Source organism: Thamnophis elegans, chromosome Z (genome assembly GCF_009769535.1).
Source record: "Thamnophis elegans isolate rThaEle1 chromosome Z, rThaEle1.pri, whole genome shotgun sequence".
Taxonomy (NCBI): Eukaryota; Metazoa; Chordata; class Lepidosauria; order Squamata; family Colubridae; genus Thamnophis; species Thamnophis elegans.
The window spans coordinates 77,321,662-77,338,709 of NC_045558.1; the positions used below are offsets into that span (position 1 = coordinate 77,321,662).

General features: G+C 47.5%; 1 protein-coding gene across 1 annotated transcript in view; it reads left to right on the forward strand.

The window, feature by feature from the left end:
* The window catches only part of CNTNAP2 (contactin associated protein 2), a 984,443-nt gene that overhangs the window by 429,478 nt on the left and 537,917 nt on the right, over positions 1-17,048 (forward strand). The window contains 1 exon segment of the mRNA XM_032235887.1: positions 8,204-8,353. Coding sequence (XP_032091778.1) covers positions 8,204-8,353 — 150 coding nt within the window.

Here is a 17,048-nt window from a genome sequence, read left to right on the forward strand (position 1 = left end):
CTGTTAAGTATTGGTTAATATTCTTGATGCCAGTAACACCCTCTGGCTTTCTGATTGGCTGAAAGCCCCAGAGGGTGTTGCTGGCCGAACGTTACTGTTGATTGGCCGAGGGACTGACGTCAGCGGCTGCTGTCTCGTCCCCGGCCGGTGATTGGTTTAAAAATTAGTATAAATACCTTGGCGCGAGTTTTTGTTCTCCGAATCGCTGTCAACCAGAATAAACCGTGTTGTTGTTGAAACCTGGCTGCGCGTCGTCCCTCCGTCAATATTTAAAACTGGCGACGAGGATGGGATCTGGCGATTCCACGCGAGCCTAGGTTAGAGAGAGAGAGAGAGGTTCTATCAGCTAGCTGCCACAAGTCGCTACCCGCACCGGCACCGAACGCTGAGGAAAAAAATTTCCTGTCACGACCTCCTCCCCTCAGCTCCTCACTCTTCAGCCTGACGAACTCTTAGTCAATATGAATTCTTTGCCGCCTTTCGCTCCTTTTGGCTCCGCCGGCGAATCCTGGGAAGGATTCATGGAGCGCTTTGAAACATATCTAATTGCTACCAAAAACCAGGCTCAAACTGATGAGGAGAAGTGCAGCTTCTTTTTATCATGCTGCGAACCCTCTATGTTCGCCTCAGCCAGAGCTATGGCTGCTCCCAGACCGGCATATAAGTTAGGCTGGGACAACTTGATGGCGAAGTTGAAGGGACACTATGCCCCAACGCCTTCCAAAATTGCCCGTAGTTTCGCGTTCCGGAGAAGAGTACAAAAGCCGGGAGAGTCGATTAGTCAGTTTTTAGAAGCCCTGCGCACTGTGGCGTCCCAGTGCGATTTCTCAAACCTCGAAGAAAATTTAGTCGAGCAGTTCGTGTGCGGAGTGCGGGATGTACATTTAAGAAGCCGCATGTTCCGTCATCACGATATTACACTACTCCAGGCAGTAGAGATCGCTAGAGCAGCTGAGCTCTCTGAGCAATCAACTGCAGATTTGGAACGGCTACAACTGTCATCTCAAACGCCAGGGCACGGTCCGTTCGCTCCACCGGCATCACAAGTACATGACATTGACTATGATGACATTACACCATCAGAGGACCGGGAGCCCGACAACATCGGCCAAGTCCGTGCACAACCGCGGCGGAGACAACCTGCTCTGCCAGCAGCCGCACCGCAAAACTCCAAGGCGTCTTGCCTTAGCTGCGGAGGCCGCCACGACCGCCAAACCTGTCAATTCAAGAATGCAATCTGCCGCCGTTGTCAGAGGCAGGGGCACATTGCCCAAGTCTGCCGAGCATCCTTGCCAGCCCCTGCCTTCTTCCAAGCGAATGAGAGACCCAAATCGCAGCCGCGCCGCCAGCCACCGAAACCAAATCGCAGAGGAGACGACTGCCACAATGTGTCTGAACCGCAAGAAGTGGAGAGTTCCATCAATCAGGCCTCCTCAGGATCCCACAAAATTACAGCCAATGTCCACCTGGCAGGTCAGCCATGCCAAATGGAGGTGGACTCTGGCTCCTCCCGTTCCTTATTGTCCTGGGACATGTTCTCCCACCTCTGCCCTACCATTTCCCAAACCAAGTTAGCCCCATCCCGTGTACTCTTAAGGGACTACCAGGGAAAATTGATTCCTGTCCTGGGATCTTTTCCTATTCCTGTCAAATATGGCAAGTTTAAGGGGGAGCTGCCAATCATCATTGTAAAGGATGCCCTGCCGGCCCTTCTTGGCCTTGATTGGTTTCCGGCACTGGGTTTGTCCATTGGGGGGGTGCACCGGGTAAATTCCTCTTCCATTGAGGACGTCCTACAGGAGTTCTCTGATGTTTTTGACGGACAGCTCGGGTGCTACAAGGGAACCCCCATCTCCCTTAGTTTGGATCCTCAGATTGCTCCCATTAGGCTGAAAGCCCGCAGGGTGCCTTTTGCCTTGAGGGCCAAGGTTGACGCCGAACTTGACAAATTATTGGCGCAGGGTGTCATCGAGCCAGTTGATCATGCTCCATGGGAGACACCCATAGTCCTCCCGGTCAAACCGGATGGCTCGGTGAGAATCTGCGCCGACTACAAGTCGACGATCAACTTGGCCCTTCAGGCAAACCCCTATCCAGTCCCTGTTGTGCAACACCTGCTCCACTCCTTGGGGCAGGGTTGCATATTTGCCAAACTGGATATGGCGCAAGCCTATCAACAGCTCCCGGTGGATGACGATGCGGCGGCTGCCCAGACCATCGTCACCCATCGTGGGGCTTTCCGTTGTCGCCGCCTACAATTCGGTGTGTCCGTGGCCCCGGGGATCTTCCAGAGCCTTATGGAGCGCCTGCTCCATGGGCTACCGGGGGTAGTTCCATATTTCGATGATGTTCTGATCGCTGCTACAAGCCGCTCAGAACTCATCGAAATATTAAGGAAGGTCCTCTGTCGTTTCAGGGGCGCGGGATTGAAATTGAAAAGCAGCAAATGTTCATTTGCTGTCCCGAGGGTAGAATTCTTGGGCTTCTTAATAGACGCCCAAGGCATTCACCCTACACCATCTAAAATTGCCGCCATTAGGAACGCCCCTGCTCCCACCTCCAGGGCGGAGCTACAGGCGTTCCTAGGGCTGCTCAATTTCTACGCCCCCTTTATTCCTCACAAGGCGTCACTAGCCGAGCTGCTGCATCGGTTGCTCGACCGATCCGCGGCCTGGCGCTGGGGAAGCCGCGAAGCGCATGCGTTCGCGGCTGTCAAAGAGACGCTGACGTCATCGGCAGTACTCATTCAGTATCATGATGGGATGCCTCTGACGTTGGCGTGTGACGCCTCCCCTTTTGGTGTAGGGGCGGTCCTGAGCCATGTCCTCCCGAATGGCTCAGAAGCCCCTGTGGCCTTTTATTCCCGGACACTCTCCTCAGCGGAGCGCAACTACAGTCAGATCGACAAGGAGGCTCTGGCTGCAGTGTCCGGGATTAAGAGGTTCCACGACTACCTCTACGGTCGGCACTTTACTCTTGTCACCGACCATAAGCCACTCCTTGGGCTTTTGGCGGGTGACAAGCCGACCCCCACCATTCTATCCCCCCGCATGACTCGCTGGACGGAGTTCCTCGCAGCGTATTCTTATACGCTGCTCTACCGTCCGGGCAAACAGCTGGGGCACGCCGATGCCCTCAGCCGTTGCCCACTACCGGAGACGGACACCGCCCCCGTCCCAGCCCTCTCTGTCCTCTCCATTGCCGCCTCCGGGTTTCCACTTTCCGCCGCAGACGTGGCGGCCCACACTAAGGCCGATCCGATCCTGTCCCAGGTCTCTTCCTGGGTGTTGAGGGGATGGCCAACAGACAAAGTGGCAGAGGGCTTCCAGCCCTTTAAAAATCGCCAGGCAGAGATCTCCCTCCACGGGGGTTGTCTCATCTGGGGGGATCGGGTGTTGATCCCCACCGCGCTTCGGCCACTAGTTCTGGATCTGCTCCACAAGGACCACCCGGGCATAGCACGAATGGTGGCCCTTGCTGGACACAGAGATAGCGGCCCATGTGGGCCGCTGCACGACCTGTCAACTATCCAGGCCCAACCCACCTGCCGGGCCTGCTCGTGAGTGGGAGGCTCCGAGAGGCCCATGGTCTCGCCTCCACATCGATTTCGCTGGTCCCTTCCACGGCCAGAACTTCCTGGTTGTGGTGGATGCCTACTCTCGGTGGGTGGAGCTAGTCCTCATGGGCTCTACCACTGCCGAGAGTACGGTTAGGGCTCTAAGGAAACTGTTCGCAACCCATGGGTTGCCGGATGTGATGGTCTCGGACAATGGGCCCCAGTTCACATCCACCGTTTTCCAGGAGTTCTTGGCCGAGCAAGGGATCCGGCATGCGCCCATAGCCCCGTACCACCCGGCCAGCAATGGCCGGGCAGAACGGGCGGTCCGCTCAGCAAAGGAGGCGTTGAGCCGCATGGACCGGGGTGACTGGCAGGCGAGGGTGGCGGCTTACCTGCTAAGCCAACATTCCACCCCCTGCCCAACTACCAACAAAAGCCCCGCGGAGCTCTTGATGGGCCGGCGCCTGCGGACTCCCCTGGATAGGCTTCACCCGCTCTATTCAGGGGATCAGCCGAGCAATCTGGGGGTTCTCCCTCCCCGATCCTTTAAGGTAGGGGATTCCGTGTGGGCCCGGTCCTTTGCGGGGGAACCAAGATGGGTGCCAGGTTCTATCATTGCCCTGACCGGCCCATGTTCTTTTAGGATCCAATTGGCTGATGGATCCCTGTGGAGACGCCACTTGGATCAACTAAGGAGGCGTCTCCCGTCGCAGGCTGGTGGCCGCGAACCCCCGAGTGACAACACCGCAGTACCGGGGTTGCAATGTGAAGCCTTCGCCACTCCAGGCCTCAACCTGCACCAACCGAAAAATTCTCAAGCCGAGAGACCGCAACTAAGGGCCTTCGCCACACCAGGCCCTGCCTACCCAAGCGCCAACTACAAGGACGCCGAACCAACAGCTCAATCCGAGGACACTATCCAGAGGGTCCCTCCTACAACCAGTGACGCGCCCCCACGGCCAAACCTACCTTCGCAGTTGAGCCCGCCTTCTGGGCCTTCCCGAAATGGCGTGCCTCGGAGCTGCACTCCCTTCGGGGAGGAGCTACCACGAGGAGGTCCTCCTCCGCCGACGACTTCCCCTGCAATGAGAAGATCTGGGCGGGTCCGGCGCCGCCCAGCATACCTTAAGGACTACGCATGCTCCGTTTAGGGCATGCGCAGAACTGGGGGGAAGGGGTGTTAAGTATTGGTTAATATTCTTGATGCCAGTAACACCCTCTGGCTTTCTGATTGGCTGAAAGGCCCAGAGGGTGTTGCTGGCCGAACGTTACTGTTGATTGGCCGAGGGACTGACGTCAGCGGCTGCTGTCTCGTCCCCGGCCGGTGATTGGTTTAAAAATTAGTATAAATACCTTGGCGCGAGTTTTTGTTCTCCGAATCGCTGTCAACCAGAATAAACCGTGTTGTTGTTGAAACCTGGCTGCGCGTCGTCCCTCCGTCAATATTTAAAATATTAAAAATATTAAAAATATTATTTAATATTATTTAAAATATTATTTAAAATAATAATAATATTTAAAATGGTGGCCACCATTTTGGTTCAGCAGGGTGTGGCAGCCGACATTTTAGATCACACAAGGCTGCAGGCAAATTTCAAATGGCCCATTTTGGCAGCAGCTATTTCCCTAGACCACCACAGTGACAGGAAATCACCACAGGGAGAGACAGATTAGGGCCGGGATGGCGAACCTATGGCATGCGTGCCACAGGTGGCATGCAGAGCCATTTGTCAGGGCACATGAGGCGTTGACCTGTCAGCTGGCCAGCGTGCATGTGCGCACTGGCCAGCTGTGTTCAGCCATTTTTAAAGCCATTTTTCGCCCTCCCCAAGCTCCAGAGGCTTTATAGGAGCCTGGGGAGAGTGAAAAGAGCCCCCCCCTCCACCCTGAGGCGGGGGAGGCTGTTTTCACCCTCCCCGGACTCCTATAAAGCCTCTGGAACCTGGGGAGGATGGAAAAAGCAGGCAAATAATGGGGGGAGCACCTCTCATGAGCACATGTGCACTGGGGGGGAGGGTCGCACGTTGCATTATGGGTATGGCACGCCCACGCATGACCCCTCTGCGCTCCCCCCTTATGGCACACGAGCCAAAAAAGGTTCACCATCGCTGGATTAGTGGATTCCCCTCAGGAGAGCTAGAGATACAGCCCAGCCCAAGCCTCCCTCTTGTCACCAAATGAGGCTTTTAGCACAGGGGCCCAGCGGGTCTCCTGTAGCGGGCTGAGAAGGGAGGCCCAGGCATGCTTATATGTGAGAATATACAATCTGCTCTCCAACTGCCCAGAACCCGGGCTCTGGTATGCCCTTTAATTGGGCCAACCACATCCATATAATATTTTTCCCTCAGTGGCTGCCTCTGGAATGTAACTGTCCTACCGGCCCTCATAACTGGCTTTTAATATGGAAGGAGGTGATAGAGAGGTCTCATCCCCATTATCGGATGACCCTCTTGAAGGGCCATCCATCCTTCTCCTTTGACAGTAGATGGAAGTCTCCCCCCCCCCAAAAAAACAGGGGGAAAGCCAAAGGAAAGTCAAAGACCACAGAGAGAGCAGAACTCAGGAGGCAAAAGGCCCTAGACAGGCAGTTCACCAAAGCCCCAAAAGAGGCAGAGAGGTGATCTGTGGCCTTGACTCAGGTAGTGGAAGATCCCCCTTCTTCCAAGAGTCCTGCCCAAGCCAGGATCCCCTGCTTAGAAGGGGATCTATAACCAGACAGCAAAGGGTCTGAGATAGGAGACCAAGATATGGAAGAGGCCCAAGAGCTCTCTATCCCAGAAGGGATGGACAGTCCAGGACCAGAAGTTTCTGCCATCTCCCCCGGGGCAAAGGACACTGCCAGCCTTTGTAGAAGTTCTTACCCTCCTGATATTGTGGCTATAATATCTGAGGCAGGAAATTGTGGCAGTTCTGCAGCAAAAGGCTTTCTCTAGTTCCAAAAAAACCGAAACAGGTGAAACAAGAAGTCAGCTTCTAGAGAGCAGGCCAGAGAGCCTCCTGTTCCCAAAGAGCGACCAGAAGGATCTTTGGATAGCTCTTCCTCCTCGGGGGGAGGAGGAGGAGGATCCCCAAAGGGACTCCGAATTCTCTGAGGACGAGGAATCGGATCTATATCAGACAACATTGCTGGACTTTTCAAACCATCTATGTTCAGGTCTCTATTGTTAAAGGCCCAGAAGATATATAATCTCGAAGCGGCCCAAGCCACTAAATCTCCTTCAGGTATGGCCAGGCACTCGGCGGGTCTTGTTTTCACTGAACCCACAATTCAGAAAGAGTTGGTTTCCTCCCCTCTCCTCCTCTGTTTCTGGGTGTAGTTCAATATCAATGGAAGTCCCCGGGTTCAGGCCCATTTCCATTAGCCCAGGACAAGCGCTTCTGCAATATAGGGCCTGATTTAGCCAAGGCATTGGAGATCCCTTTGATGGACACTCTTGTAGCAGCGCTGTCCTCCCCCAATATAGATCCGAACAATCTGGACAATATCTTAAAGGCAGAGAAGAGGTTGGAACATGTCCTCATTAAGGGTCACCAGTCAGCTGCCTGGGTGATTAGGGATGCGTCATCCTTTTTTAATAGGACTGCCCTCCTGTAGCTCCAAAAGCTATGGGACAGGATCCCAGCCATGGAATCGAGAAAAGAGGTCCGTAGTAGATCAGGCCATTCAGTACCTCTTGGACATCCAGGCCATTCAGTTGGTTCCAGAGGGGCAAAAGGGACAAGGGTTCTACTCCCTACTGTTCATCGTCCCAAAGGCCTCTATCACTACCGGATTGACAGATACACATCGGCTGATGCGGCCTTTGGGAGGAGAGTCTTACAGCAGATTAGTGTTAGTCAGAGGGTCATGTCCCGGACAGTATCCCACCTGTAATACTTGGACAGGTTCTGATATGTCCCACGCATGGATGCTGTCTCCACCAACATAGGAGAATGGGTGTTGTCTTACCTGTTAGGCCCTTTCTCTGGGAAGGTGGAGACATAATCCAACCCCACCCTTACTGATCTGGACTGGGATAATGGGAGAGATTGTTCCATTAATCGCATGTCTGTCTGCATGATAGTCTTTGTCAAAAAAGCTGGGTATGGCAGCAGGAAGATATGGGACTTAAACTTTGCAGACTCAGTTCTATTGGATGGCACATGAGGATAACTCACGCATGGATGTTGTCTCCACCTTCTCAGAGAAAGGGTGTATCAGGTAAGCCAACACCCATTTTCATAGAAGCAATGACTGCTGTGAGGTTACAATGCGGGAAGTTCATATAATGTCTTAAAATCCTAGATGAGGGTGGGAGAGGAGAGGAGAGGAGAGGAGAGGGAAAGGGAGGGGAGGGGAAAAGAAGGAAGGAGGATGGAGAGAGAATAAAGCACTCTGATTTAGATTGATCATAGATTTGGAGATATAGAGAAAGAAATGAATTTTGAATTATTATAGTAGTATATATTGCGCACATTAAATTTTCCATAATAAATGAATACATTATATGTATAATTACATGTGATTCAGTAGTTTCTGAATATAGTGTAAAATCTTTATCACATCATCTAATATATTAAAAATAATACACTATAGCCCCAAAATAACAAACTAAATAAATCACTTTCTTTCCTCCCTCACCCACTACTCCTTTGTGTTTCTAGGTGCAGGACTCTCTGATGGACAATGGCACGAGGTTCGATTCTTAGCTAAAGAAAATTTTGCAGTTCTCACCATTGATGGTGATGAATCTTCTTCTGTTCGGAGTAACAGTCCTCTGAAAGTTTTGACAGGAGAAAAATATCTGTTTGGAGGTAAAATATCTTTCAAATTATTTTCTTGGAGAACAACATTTTTAAAACAATTTTTAGTAGCCTTGGAGAGGATTTTTCTGGTTAAAGTGCAAGTAATATCACTTCCTGTTAAAATACAGTTCAGCTTCAGTGATTAATTTATAGTACCGTGTTTCTCTGAAAACACGACCCACCCCAACAACAACTCTAGTTTTTTGGGGGGCGCTAATATTACTCCTAATCCAAAAATAAGCCCTGGGGATGGGCATGGCCAGCACGAGTGGTGGAGCAAAGGGAGGAAAACGGTCCGGCTGCAGCCCGCTGGCCTCTTGGGGAAGCGCCAATAAAACTTTTGCCCTTCTCTTTCTGGGCACAGCGCTTCTGCTTGTTGGGTCAGCAGCTCCATGGCCAGTTGTTTTGCTTTTTTTCTCTTTTTGGGAGGCTCGCAGGAGGCTTTTTGGCAAACAGGAGGAAAATGAGGAGGGGGCATTTTCCTGCCTGTCATCCATTCCTCAAGCTCAGCACAGAGTGAGGGAAGGATGGCAGGCAGGAAAATTCCCCCTCCCCATTCCTCCCGTTCATCAAAAAGCCTCAATTTCGAATGCTGAAGGTTCGGAATGGAGATGACAGTGCATCCACATTGTGTCCAGCTCACTGTGTCTGGCCTGCTACAACTCAAAAAAAGACCGCCTTGAAAATAAGCCCAAGTGCTTATTTTAGTCTAGAAACATAGTAGAAAAAAAATCTGTAGTTCAGGGTTGAACTATAAAGTCCCTGGTAGTCTCTGATCTTAGATTACATTATACACAAAGGATGACGCTACCTACTTGAGTAATAAAACTTCTGCAAGTCAACAACAATAAAAAACTAAGAGAGTACCAGTGGTGGGTTTCAAAAATTTGTGGAACCTACTCTGTGGGTGTGGCCTCCTTTGTGGGAGTGGCTTGCCAGCCATGTGACCTGGTGGGAGTGGCTTGCCGGCCATGTGTTCTCTCTCTCTCTCTCTCTCTCTCCTTTTGTCTCTGTCCCTTTTTCTTTTTTATTTCATCTCTCTTTCTCACTCTTTTTCTTTCTTTTTTCTTTCTTTATTTCTTCCTTTCTTTTTCTTTCTCTTTCTCTCTCTGTGTGAGTCTGTCTGTCTGTTTGTCTGTGTGTGTGTGTGTGTGTCTTTGCCTCTCTCTCCCTCCCTCCCTCTGTGTCTCTCTATGTGATTCACTCTCTGTGTCTGTCTCTCTCTCTCTTGTGTATCTCTCTCCTCCCTCCCTCTGTGTCTGTGTCTGTTTCTCATTTCCTCTATCTCTCTGTGCCTCTGTCTGTCTGTCTGTCTCTCTCTCTCACACACACACACAGAAACAGACACACAAACACACACACACACATACTGTGGTCATCTTGTTGAGTGTTCCAATCACATTTGAAACACTCAACAACTGGCCTGTATTCATGTTTTTTTGCAGCATTCTGCAGATATGGGAGCAAAATATATGGTTAAAAGTACCTGGCTGTGGTGTTCTTCCCTGGGGAGCTCCGCAGAACATCCCAAGACCAATGTCACTGCCCTCTTTGGGGACAGGTCCTCTTCAGAAGGACGAGGCCCCGCTGGTCCCCCTCACATTCCTCGTGTTCCAGCCAGGGTCCCACGCCGTGGAACAACTCCAGAGCCCATCCGTGACCCCCATGGAAAACATATGAATGCACAGACAGCCTGCACAGTTACAGGCCCAGAGAGTGAAGCCTCTACACAAGCCCAGGTGAATGAGAACAAGTTCTGAAGGCTCCAGGATGAGGGACAGAATCTTTGCCGCGGGCCAGTAAAGCTTCGTCCACCAGAGGCAACAGGACCAAAGCCCCTCTCCCAACTGGCCCTTCCTCTCTCTGAGGGTGAGGGACCCGCTGCCCCACTGCCTCTGGCTTCCTTCCGAGAGTCTCCACTCTCCGGGGCTGTAATTGTGCAGGCTGTCTGTGCGTGCTTATGTTTTCCACAGGGGTGACGGATGGGCTCCAGAATCGCTCCATGCCTTGGAAAACATAGGTGCACACGGGCAGCGGGGCAGCCGGGACAAGGGAGTGCTACCCGTGTGGCTTGTTCAAACAGCAAAATAAGGGACAGGAGAGGAGTTCGGCTGTTTGAAAAGCGCCACTTGGAATTCCTCTCCTTTTCCTTCTTTTGCTATCTATACATGCAGTGTGAGTCGCACTCCCTTGTCTTTCATAGCCACCTCGTTTCCAATTGGGAAGGAGATCCATGGAGAGGGACAAAAAAGATCAATTTCTCCCCCCCCATTGGAAATGAGGCAGCTTGAAAGACAAGGGAGTGCGACCCGGCTATGAAAGACAAGGCAGCAGCACCAAAGGACCTTCCCAGAGTTGCTTTTCTGAGCCGGGTATACAGGTCCAGGGGTGGGGCAGGTATTCCAGAACTTACTTCCGGGTCTGTTGACCAACCAATTCGCGAGGACCAGAAGGACTGGCAGCAACCCACCCCTGGAGAGTACCAAAAGCTTTATAATCAGTTTCTAATTCAAACAATACTTCTAATATGGAGCCAAGCATATGCTTTAAGCTGTGTTCTCATGGTATACCAAGTTGAATATAAATTAGTTTAAATTTCACTTTGATGGATGGATGCTTATATGGGAAACTGAAAATAGTTTTTGTGCCAATGTGATTTCAATCATAATAAAGCTGTAAGGGACCTTACAGATATTCTAGTCCAACTCCCTGCTTCAGCAGGAGACCCTATATGATGAAATTTATGCCCCTCATACAGGGTGTGCAACTTGGGAGTCCTCCTGGACCCACAGCTGACCTTAGAACATCACCTGTCGGCTGTGACCAGGGGGGCATTTGCCCAGGTTCGCCTGGTGCACCAGTTGCGCCCCTACCTGAACCAGGAGGCACTCGCAACAGTCACTCACGCCCTCGTGACCTCAACACTGGACTACTGCAATGCGCTCTACATGGGGCAGCCTTTGAAGAGTATTTGGAGACTTCAACTTGTCCAGAATGCAGCCGCGCAAGCGATTGTGGGTGCACCTTGGTACACCCACATTACACCTATCCTCCGCAAGCTGCACTGGCTACCGATCGGTCTCCGGATACGCTTCAAAATGCTAGTCGTAACTTATAAAGCCCTTCATGATATTGGACCTGGGTACTTGCCAATTACCTCCCATAGACCCGTTAGATCACACAGGGTTGGCCTCCTCCGGGTTCCGTCCACCAGCCAATGCCATCTGGCTACCACCCAGGGGAGGGCCTTCTCTGTAGCAGCTCTGGCCCTTTGGAATGAACTCCCCGTGGAGATTCGGACCCTCACCTCTCTCCAGGCCTTCCGGAAAGCCGTTAAAACCTGGCTGTGCCGGCAGGCCTGGGGTTGATGAGTTCCCCTCCCTTCTCGACTGTATGGCTGTATGACTCTTGTGTATAAATTATGTGTATTGTATTGTGTTTGTGTCCCCTTTCCCCTTTCTGAGTTGTTCGCCACCCTGAGTCCCTCCCGGAGAAGGGCAGCATACAAATAAACTAAATCTCAAATCTATATAATTTCAGACAGATGTCTGTCTAGTCTTTTCTTAAAACCTCCTGTCATGAAATATCTACAACTTCTGAAGGCAAGCTGTTCCACTAGATAATTAGCCTCATTGTTAGGAAGTTTCTTCTTAATTCCAGGTTGCTTCTCTCTTCTCTGATTAGTTTCCACCCATTGTTTCTTCTCTTGCCAACTGATGCCTGGAAGAATAATTTGACCCCTCTTCTTTATGAAATATCCTCAAATATTGGAATATTGCTTTCATGTCTTTTCTTTAGACTGGCCATACCCAATTCTTGCAATTATTCTTCAGATGTTTTTGTCTCTAAGCCTTTAATCATCTTGATCATCTTTGAACTTTTTCCAAAGTCTCAACATCTTTTTTATAGTGTGGTAACCAAAACTGGATTCAGTGTTCCAGGTGCGGTCTTACTAAGGAGTTATAAACCTGGTGCTAATATTTCATGTGATTTTGATTCTATGCTTCTGTTTATACAAGCAAGGATGATTAGCTTTTTTGACTGCTGCTGCACACTGCTGGCTCATGTTTACGTGATCGTCGACTTTGACTCCAAGGTTCCCATCACAATTACTGCTTTTGAGCCAGGATTTGCCTAATCTGAACTTGTACCTTTGGTTTTTCCTGCCTAGGTGTAAAATATTGCGTTACTCTACATTAAATTTCATGTTGTTGGATAGGCCCCATTTTTCAAGTCTGTCAAGATCCTTTTTGATCCTGAGTTTGTCTTTTGGGTATTGACTATTCCTGCCAGCTTAGTGTCATCTGCAAATTTGATGAGTTCCCCTTCTATTCCCTCATCTAAGTCATTTATGAAGATATTGAAGATTACTTTGCCTAAAACAGAATCTTGTGGTACCCCGCTGCTTACTTCCCTCCATGTAGATGTGGTACCATTAAAGACTACTCATTGAGTAAGATTTGTCAGCTAATTACAAATCCATCTGGTAGTGATGCCATCTATCCCACATTTTTCTAGTTTACGAAGAAGTAGGTTGTGATTATTTTGTTGAAAGCCTTGCTGAGGTCTAAGTATACTGTGTCCACAGCATTTCGCTTGTCTACTAATTTTATCCCTTAGAATGAAATAAATTTGGTATGACATGATCTGTTTTTAAGAAATCCATGTTGGCTACTAATCATAACTTTATTTGTTTCTAGATATTCACAGATCTGGTTTATTGTTATTATTATACAATTGTATCACAGCGGCCAGTTGTTTCGCCGGATTTGGCATTGGTTACTAGTTGGGACGTTGTAACATATTTTCATAATATGCATGCAGATCCAAGGAGTGCGGCTTTTTGCATTTGACTGATGGTGATTTTGTCAATTTTTAACTGTTTTAAATGTAATTCCAGTGCTTTTGGAATAACACCCTGTGTGCCAATTACCACTGGAATTACCACTGCTGGTTTGTGCCATAGTCGTTGAATTTCGATTTTTAAGTCCTGGTATTTTGCTATTTTTTCATGTTCTTTCTCAGCGACCCTGCTATCACCTGGTATTGCAATGTCTATGATTATGACCTTATTTTTCTCAATCAGTGTGATGTCTGGTGTATTATGTGCCAGTATTTTGTTCGTTTGTATACGGAAATCCCACAAGATCTTGACCATCTGATTTTCGGTGACTTTTTCAGGCTGATGTTCCCACCAATTTGTTGCTGTTTTAATATTATAATTTTTGCACAAATTCCAATGGATCATTTGTGCTACTGAATTGTGCCGCAATTTATAATCAGTCTGTGCGATTTTTTTTACAGCAGCTGAGTATGTGATCAACAGTTTCATCAGCTTCTTTGCAAAGTCTGCATTTGGCATCATCAGAGGATTTTTCAATTTTGGCCTTAATGGCATTTGTGCGGATAGCTTGTTCTTGCCCAGCCAGGATTAGTGACTCTGTTTCTTTCTTTAATCTACCTGTTGTTAACCATAACCAAGTTTGTTCACTGTCCACTTTATCTTTTATTTTTTCCAGAAATGGGCCATGCAGTGCTTTATTCTGCCAACTCTCCATTCTTGATTTTATCACATCTTTTCTGTATTCTTGTTTCGTCTGTTGGGCCTTCAGTAGATTTTTGTTCTTTACTTCGATTAATAGATGTTCTTGACTTTTTTTTAAATAATCAGCCAGTGCATGTTTTTCTTCTTCAACTGTTTGCTTCACTTGTAATAATCCTCTGCCACCTGATTTTCAGGGCAGGTATAATCTATCAGTATCACCACGTGGATGTAAACTGTAGTGCATTGTCATTAGTTTCCTGGTTTTTCAGTCCAAAATATCCAAATCAGCTTGTGTCCAGTTAACTATACCAGCTGTGTATCTTATAACTGGTATTGCCCAGGTATTTATGGCCTTGATTGTATTTCCACCATTCAATTTAGATTTCAAAATTTTCCTATTTCTGTTGGTGTACTCTCGCCTGACAATAGTTTTTACTTCTCCATGCTTGATGTTATCCAACTGCAGAATGCCTAAGTATTTGTAGGCTTCATTTTTGTTGCATTTAATTAGTTGGCCATTGGGCATTTCAATTCCCTCACATGCAGTGATTTTGCCCCTTTTTTTGGATACAGTGGCACATTTTTCCATGCCAAACTGCATTGAAATATTGGTGCTGAATACTCGGACTGTGTTTGTCAATGATTGGATTTCTATTTCTGACTTTCCATAGAGTTTCAAATCATCCTGCCAATCACCTCCTCTCGACCCATAAGATCTCACAGATTAGGCCTCCTCCGAGTGCCATCTGCCAGCCAGTGCCGGCTGGCAACTACGCGGAGGAGAGCCTTTTCAGTAGCAGCTCCGACCCTCTGGAACGATCTCCCCGTGGAGATTCGTACCCTCACCATCCTTCAGACCTTCTGCACAGCCCTCAAGATCTGGCTATCCCGCCAGGCCTGGGGGCAAAGACCATAGTCCGCCCCCACCCGAATGTTGTATGAATGTTGCTTGGTTTTAATTATATATTGTGTTTTTATGTTATTGTATGTCTTCCCCTCCCATACAAGTTGTTAGCCGCCCTGAGTCCCCTCAGGGAAAAGGGCGGCCTATAAATAAACTCAACTACTCAACTACAACTATCCATATATAGTAAATGCGAAATTTTTTCAGCTTCTTTGGCTGTTTGGTAGCCTAATTTCATTTTTTTAAAGATTACTGTTAGTGGGATCATCGCGATGATGAAGAGAAGAGGTGAAATTGAGTCACCCTGGAAAATTCCTCGCTTGATATTAACCATTCCGTAGATCTCATTCCCTACTGCCAACTCAGTTCTCCATTGTTTCATTGCCTTTTCAGTAAAGGATGTAATATTTTTGCTAATGCCAGTTGTTTCTAAGCATTTTATGATCCAACTATGTGGCAGTGAGTCAAATGCCTTTTTGTAATCAATCCAGACCATATTCAAGTTCGTTTTTCTGTTCTTACAATTTTCCAATATCATTTTATCAATTAGGAGCTGATCTTTTGTTTCCCTGCTCCTTCTTTTGTTGCCTTTTTGCTCTACTGGCAAGATGTTATTTGTTTCCAAATAATCCATCATGTTATCTGCAATAATGCCTGTGAGTAATTTGAAAGTTGTTGGCAAGCATGTTATTGGTCTGTAGTTTTCAGGTGTTGTTCCTTTAGTTGCATCTTTCTGAATCAAGTATGTTTTTCCAGTTGTCAACCATTCATCAATTTGACCCTTTGTAGAATTTCATTCAGTTGCCTGGCCAATATTGCATGTAAACTGGTCAGATATTTGAGCCAGAAACCATGTAATTGGTCCTTTCCAGGTCCTTTTTTACTCAATTTTTGACCATCTCAGTTGTTATTTCTAATACTTTCATTTGTTTGTTGCCAATGCTTTTCTCAAAGTCATTTATCTACTTTGCTTCCTTATTGTAGTCCTTTGTATTTTCCCACAATTCTTTCCAGAATTCAACTGTGGCCTGCTTTTCTGGTTTTTCACTTTTGGTGTCACCATTCACATTAAGACTTTGATAAAAACACCATTGGTCTGATCGAAATTGCTGATTTTGTTTATATTAGATGATTCGTACCTCATATCGTTCTATTTTTCTAGCTGTTGCTGTTATATGCTGTTTTACAATCTCTACAGCTTCATTGATGTTTCTTGTATCCAATCTATATCTTCTGATTAGCCGATCTATGATTTTGTTGTTTTTAAGCCGTTGCTCATGCATGCTCTTTAAGTTACTAGCATCTGCCCTTAATTTTTGACTTTTTGTTCTAATCGGATTTTCCACTTTGGCTTTGATGCTTTTTCTGTTGTGTGACTAGCTACTTTGATTTTAATGCCTAGTTCATTAGTGACTATTACAGCTGCACTGTACATTAACTGGTTCGTTTCCAAGATGGATCCTGATTCAATTGTTGAAAACACTGCATTAACCATTTTCATGATAGCGGCCAAAATTTTCTTAGGCACAGTTTTTAGTGATGGTAAACGTTGCCTTTCCCCATTAAGCAGAAAATGCTTCATGATCTTATCCTTCAATTCTTTTTGTTTTTGAGTTAGTTCATCAGTTGGTTCAGTGATGGTGGTGTTATTTCCTCCCCGAGAGCTTCTTCTGGAAGTTCTACAAATAATGTCTTTAGTTTTGTCTTGAATATCAGTTATTTCCGCTTGTGATATAGTTTTTTTGGTTTTGCAATTTGCCTGAATTTCCTCAAGTTCAACTTCACTAAACACTTTATTCTGTATAATAAATCACCTTTGATCTGCTAGTCTTTCACTAACATTTGAATCTGGATATTGTTGTTTCCATAATTCATACATTCGCTTTAAATAACTTCTTTTTTCTGGCTCTGAGTTGTAGTAACAGGCCATTATGGCACGGTTTTCATCTGCACTATATTTTTGTCATTTTGTTGGCTGTCCACTTGTAGCCCACTTGTCGACAGATGTCCAGGGACCCCAACATCCGCCGCGGCCCTTGTTAACCCGCGTGATGACCGATGCAGTATAGAATTTATATTTGTTTTTTTCACCATATTGTATGGGTTGGCGGGTTTTTTATGGGGCCAGGTTGCCAACCTGACCCCAACCCTCCTCCTTTCTCATCCAGGCTTGGGCCTGGCAATGGCAGAGTTGTTGTTGTTGTTGTAGTTATTATTATTAACTTTATTCATTAAACATGAAACTCAGCCAACTA